Source organism: Atta cephalotes (genome assembly GCF_000143395.1).
Source record: "Atta cephalotes unplaced genomic scaffold scaffold00019, whole genome shotgun sequence".
Lineage (NCBI taxonomy): Eukaryota > Metazoa > Arthropoda > Insecta > Hymenoptera > Formicidae > Atta > Atta cephalotes.
Window position 1 is genome coordinate 853,720 of NW_012130083.1, and position 6,205 is coordinate 859,924.

The window sequence follows — 6,205 nt, forward strand, 5'->3', positions numbered from 1 at the left end:
ATAGGCACGAGGGTTGGAGGGTATTCACGAGTTTCACAAAACTGCGGCGCGGCAGTGGCGGTCGAACAGGAGCAAGAAAGTGGAGTGGAGAGAAGAGGAGGAGAGTGGTGGGAGCGACGTGTGTGCGACGGTACTGATGATGGCAGTGTGAGGTTGGTCGTGCGCGTCTGTAGCTAGGTACCTGTCTAACGTGCTGGTGTCGTCGCCGAGGTGCATTCGAGATTCGGCGAGCCGTGTGTGCGGCGGGTGGCAGTCGCGAAGTCGAAAGTAGCGTGAGGAGAGAAAGAGAGAGAGAGAGAGAGAGAAAGAGAAAGAGTGTGAGAGGTAGAGTGAGGGAGACGAAAAGAGAGAGAGAGAGAGAGAGAGAGAGAGAAGAGAGAGAGAGAGAGAAAGAGAGAGAGGGAAAGAGTGAAGGCACAATCAGGGGAAAAAATCGACGGCACATAATCCGACGTCCCCGTGAACACGTCCGTCAAGTCCTCCGATGTCTAGTGCTGAGGTGGCGGACAGCTCCGTTGATCCCCCAGCCAAGAAGCGACGCGTTGGTGCTGCCAGCACGACGGGAGGAGCCGACGACGAGCTGACGACGACGAACGTGGCGGAGATGGACGTAGACATGGCGAAGAACGGCTCCACGAGTTCCAGCAGCGGCAGTGGCGGTACCACCGGCCGGGCGCCCGCTGAAATCGACGAGGGTTTATACTCTAGACAACTCTATGTCCTTGGACACGACGCCATGCGCCGCATGGCGTCCTCGGACGTGCTCATCTCCGGCCTCGGTGGACTTGGCGTCGAGATTGCTAAGAACGTCATCCTCGGCGGTGTCAAATCTGTTACGCTCCATGATTACGCCGTGTGCAAATTGGCTGATCTAGGCTCACAGTTTTATCTTACCGAGGCAGACGTAGGTGAGGAAAACGTACGCGTGCCGAACAACGCCGGTCGGAAACACGTGAGACGCGTCAAAGGTCAAGAAAAGCGCGCGCATTTTTTTATTTATATAACAGTGAAAAACAGATTTAAATTCAAATTACACAATAATGTAACACATGTTATTTTTCGTAATTTTTTGGACAGTTTTTGTAAATTGTGGAACTTATTTTTATTCTCCTGTACTAGACTTGTATTAGAACTTGCTTTCTCACTTTAATCAAATAACAAATATATATATGTATATTTATTTTATTTTAAGTTTCAAAAGTATACACTGGTTCAGCTAGAAAACAAACCTTGGAAAAGCGAGAAGTCTACTGAAAAGAAAAAATATGGTATTATGTTTCAAAAGGAGTAGATATGTATAAAAAAATATATAGTATATATATAGTATTTTCTCTGCGAAGATATACTAGAGGTTTTCTGTAGTTGAATTAATACTTTTGGAACTTAAAGTGAAATAGATACATATTTGGTATTTGATGAGAACGAGAAAGTTCTCTAATACAGGAATAAAAAAATAGACATTTGTTTTAATTGCACTTTTCTTTTTTTACGTTAAAAATAAAATTCAATAAAAAAAATGAACGAATTATAAATTAATAGGTTTTATTTGCAGGAAAAAAGAAAAGAAAATGGAGTTTTTTATTTATCACAAATTCGGCTGTAGTTCTTCGCGATAAACTTGTGCAATTCTAATCTATACAATGATAAGATTTAAATTGAGATAAGGCATAGCTGCTATTATCAAGCAAATTATAATTCTGTTGCACCATATTACACTGTTACTATTTTTTTATACATTTTCAAAAATTATATAAAAAATATAAACTATATGCTATTAGTTATCATGCAAGTCATCATGAATAGGTTGTCTTGCAGAATATTGCTTAAGCAACTTAAATACTATACTCTTTGTTTTAAAGTTATGTTGAATTCTAAAAAAGTCATTAGAATGTATGAGAAAGAGTTTTTGGACGTTATATTATTAAATACATGAAATTAAATCAATATTATAAGTATAATATTAATATATTTAATTAATTTAATTTACATAATTAGATGAAATTAATTTTTCTAAAATTTTTCTTTATATCATTATAATCTATGCATGGATGTAAAAATTTTTATAACAAAAGATATTGAATTATAATTAAAAAGTATTATTTATTAAGTAGCGATCTAAATTTATCATTTATTAGATGTTGACTTGTTAATATCGAAATTAATAAGGCTACTGTAGCTTTTTAATTATGTTAATTTAACAATTAATAATAGTCCATATAATATTGTAGAATTAATACTTTTAAATTAAATTTTTAAATAAAAATTTTTTCAATAGGTAAGAATCGTGCGGCAGCATGTTGTCAACGCCTGTCAGAGTTAAACAATTACGTGCCTACTCGTCACTACTCTGGTCCGCTGAACGAGGCGTACATCCAACAGTTCAAGGTTGTGGTGTTGACGGAAACACCACTAGCCGAGCAGCTACGCATCTCGCAGATTACTCGCGCCAACGACATTGCCCTAATACTTGCCGATACCCGTGGCCTCTTCTCGCAAGTATTCTGCGATTTCGGTGAGACATTCACAGTGGTGGACACAAATGGCGAATCGCCGGTGAGCGCGATGGTCGCCAGCATCTCCCGTGATAGTGAAGGCGTTGTCACGTGCCTGGATGATACTCGCCATGGTATGGAAGACGGTGACTATGTAACTTTCTCCGAAGTGCAGGGCATGACCGAATTAAATGGATGTGAGCCAATTAAGATCAAAGTGCTGGGACCATATACTTTCAGCATTGGCGATACTTCTAGGTGAAGTACAGGCATCTTATAAGCATTTTCCTAGGACTTAAAAAGATTCCACATTAATTATGTGGAAAAGTTGAGTCCTATGAAATAATAAGTTAGTTTTTACATATAATATAGATATATATAATATAATGTAGATACATATAATGTGATGAACAAAAGATGCTATAGACACAAGGCTTAATAATGGATAGTGTTCGAACTATGTTGTATCAAAAGTACTTTATGAGTACAATTTTATCATCTTTGATATATAGCAAGATTTATTCATTATTAAGCCTTGTGTCTATGACATCTTTTGTTTAATTTATACATTATAAACTATATCATGTGTGAAAACTTATTTCACCAATTCACCAATTTTCTATATAATTAGTGCGTGGAATATATATAGACTTTGATCAGCTAATTTTTACTGTTTAATAATTCTCCATTATTTTGATCAAAAGAGTTAATATAATAATATACTTAATTAGTAAGAGTATATCTGTATTTTGATGAGACTTATTCGGTTAATCTAATCAAACAAATTAAATATTTCTAGGTTCTCTGAGTACGTGCGCAGTGGTATTGTGACGCAGGTGAAGATGCCAAAAACTTTGCACTTTACGCCCTTGCAAACTGCTCTGAAGAAACCCGAGTTTCTCGTCACGGATTTTGGCAAATTCGATTATCCGGAACAGTTACATCTGGCCTTCCTGGCACTACATCAATATATGGCTGATAGAGGCACATTGCCGCGACCATGGAATCAGTCAGATGCTGACGAGTTCATTGCCATCACTGAACAAAGCAAGGCCAGCTACGGTTTTGATATCGAAATTAATGGCGAATTGTTACGCACGTTTGCTAAGGTGTCTGCTGGCGATTTGAACCCCATGAATGCTACGATCGGTGGGATTGTTGCCCAGGAGGTAATGAAAGCCTGTTCTGGCAAATTTCATCCCATCTATCAATGGATGTACTTCGACGCCATCGAATGTCTGCCCGTTGACCATTCAGAGCTTACCGAGGAAGATTGCTGTCCCACGGGATCCCGTTATGATTCTCAGGTATAATATAGATCAATAATTGATTGAAATTTTCTCTTCTCAAAAAAATTTTGGGAAATTTAGAAAAAATTAGATAGATAGTATTATTTATTTGTAATAATATAATTCGATAATCATACTTTTTAAATCTATAAATAAAAGTATAAAATAATTTCATTGCTCACATATGATCATTGATTCAATCTTTCATCAAGGTGGCTGTTTTCGGCAAGAAATTCCAGTCCAAGATCGGCAGCTTGAAATACTTTGTGGTCGGTGCCGGCGCAATCGGTTGTGAATTATTGAAGAACTTTGCGATGATCGGCGTTGGCGCGGAAAATGGTTGTGTCACGGTAACAGACATGGACTTGATCGAAAAATCTAACTTAAATCGGCAGTTTCTATTTAGACCATCTGACGTACAACAATCTAAGTCGGCAACCGCGGCCAGGGTAATCAAACGCATGAATCCCAATATGAATGTAGTCGCACACGAGAATCGGGTGTGCCCGGAAACAGAGAAAATCTACAACGACGATTTCTTCGAAGTGCTGGATGGTGTGGCAAATGCACTCGACAACGTGAGTGCCCGTATTTATATGGATCGTCGTTGCGTATATTACCATAAACCCCTATTGGAATCCGGTACGCTCGGCACTAAGGGCAATACCCAAGTAGTAGTGCCATTCCTCACTGAATCATACAGTTCATCGCAGGACCCACCGGAAAAGAGCATTCCTATTTGTACGCTCAAAAACTTCCCTAATGCCATCGAACATACTCTACAATGGGCTCGCGACAACTTTGAAGGCCTGTTCCGTCAGTCAGCGGAAAATGCAGCGCAGTACATTTCCGATTCGCAGTTCGTCGATCGGACGCTTAAGCTGCCTGGGGTGCAACCTCTCGAAGTATTGGAATCCGTCAAAACTGCATTGATTGACGAGAGACCGTCCACCTTCACAGATTGCGTGACATGGGCTCGTTGTCATTGGCAAGAGCAATACAGCAATCAAATCCGCCAGCTATTATTTAATTTTCCACCGGATCAGGTGACTTCGAGTGGTCAGCCCTTCTGGTCCGGTCCGAAACGATGTCCGGAACCGTTAATTTTTAATGTCAATGACATCCTGCACATGGATTACATCGTTGCCGCTGCTAATCTCAAGGCCAAAGTGTATGGATTATCCACAACTCGTGATAGAGAAATAATCGCCAGGTACCTTAACTCAGTTAAGGTACCAGATTTCACACCCAAATCCGGCGTAAAGATAGCCGAAACGGATTCACAGGTAAGAAATAAATTAATAAACAATCGGTAGAAATTTTAAATTGAGTTATTTAAAATCAAAAATTGAAAATCTTAGAACTGTAAAAAATTAATGATAATAAAATCTAGAAGAATCTAAAAAGATCTTGAAAGTCTCAAAAGATATTTATATTAAAAAATATTCCAAATAAAAAATTTAGAACTATTATAATTTTACAATATCAAGAGAGAGAAAATTAAATAAAAGATCTATGTTTTCAGGTGCAAGTATCTAACGGCAGTGGTAATATTGATCATGAACGACTGTCGCAACTGCAGGAAGAATTGCCGAAGGTGAACGATCTAAACGGCCTGGCGATTTATCCACAGGAATTCGAAAAGGACGATGATACCAACTTCCACATAGACTTCATTGTTGCGGCATCAAACTTGCGTGCTACCAATTACAAAATCTCACCGGCGGATCGGCACAAGAGTAAATTGATTGCTGGTAAAATCATCCCGGCGATCGCCACTACCACCTCAGTGGTAGCCGGTCTCGTCTGTCTGGAACTTTACAAGTTGACCCGCGGCGTGCGCGACTTGTCGCTATATAAGAACGGCTTCGTGAATCTGGCGCTGCCGTTCTTCGGTTTTAGCGAGCCGATCGCCGCTCCCAAGCTCAAATACTATGACATCGAGTGGACATTGTGGGACCGTTTCGAAGTAAAGGGCGAGTTGACATTGAAGGAGTTCCTCGATTATTTTAAAGAACGTCACAATTTGGAAGTGACAATGTTGTCGCAAGGCATCTGCATGTTATACTCGTTTTTCATGGCAAAGGCCAAATGTCAGGAGCGTATGGGCCTGCTCATGTCGGAGGTGGTGAAGAAGGTGTCGAAGAAGAAACTGGAACCACATGTGCGCGCTCTCGTGTTTGAGCTGTGCTGCAACGACGAAGATGGGAACGACGTCGAGGTGCCGTACGTTCGTTACACTCTACCCTGACTCGCCCGTGCGGTCCCCGATCGCGCCAGATGATGTCTACTTAACTAAGACACTTAGCCGTACATAGTGATTTCTACAAATTTCTATTTTACGACGATGTAATACATACAGGAGACATTACTGCTGCTGATTCTCGTCTATGAATGTCTGTGTGAGGCACTCTTTCTTTCTAC

General features: G+C 40.0%; 1 protein-coding gene across 1 annotated transcript; it reads left to right on the forward strand.

Annotated features, from left to right (window-relative positions):
- The first annotated feature begins 484 nt into the window (after positions 1–484).
- Positions 485–6,032, forward strand: LOC105618966 (ubiquitin-like modifier-activating enzyme 1). Its single transcript, XM_012200496.1, has 5 exons — positions 485–908; positions 2,276–2,750; positions 3,292–3,799; positions 3,994–5,067; positions 5,307–6,032. The coding sequence occupies exons 1-5, from the start codon at positions 485–487 to the stop codon at positions 6,030–6,032; spliced, it is 3,207 nt and encodes a 1,068-aa protein (XP_012055886.1).
- Positions 6,033–6,205: the final 173 nt, after the last annotated feature.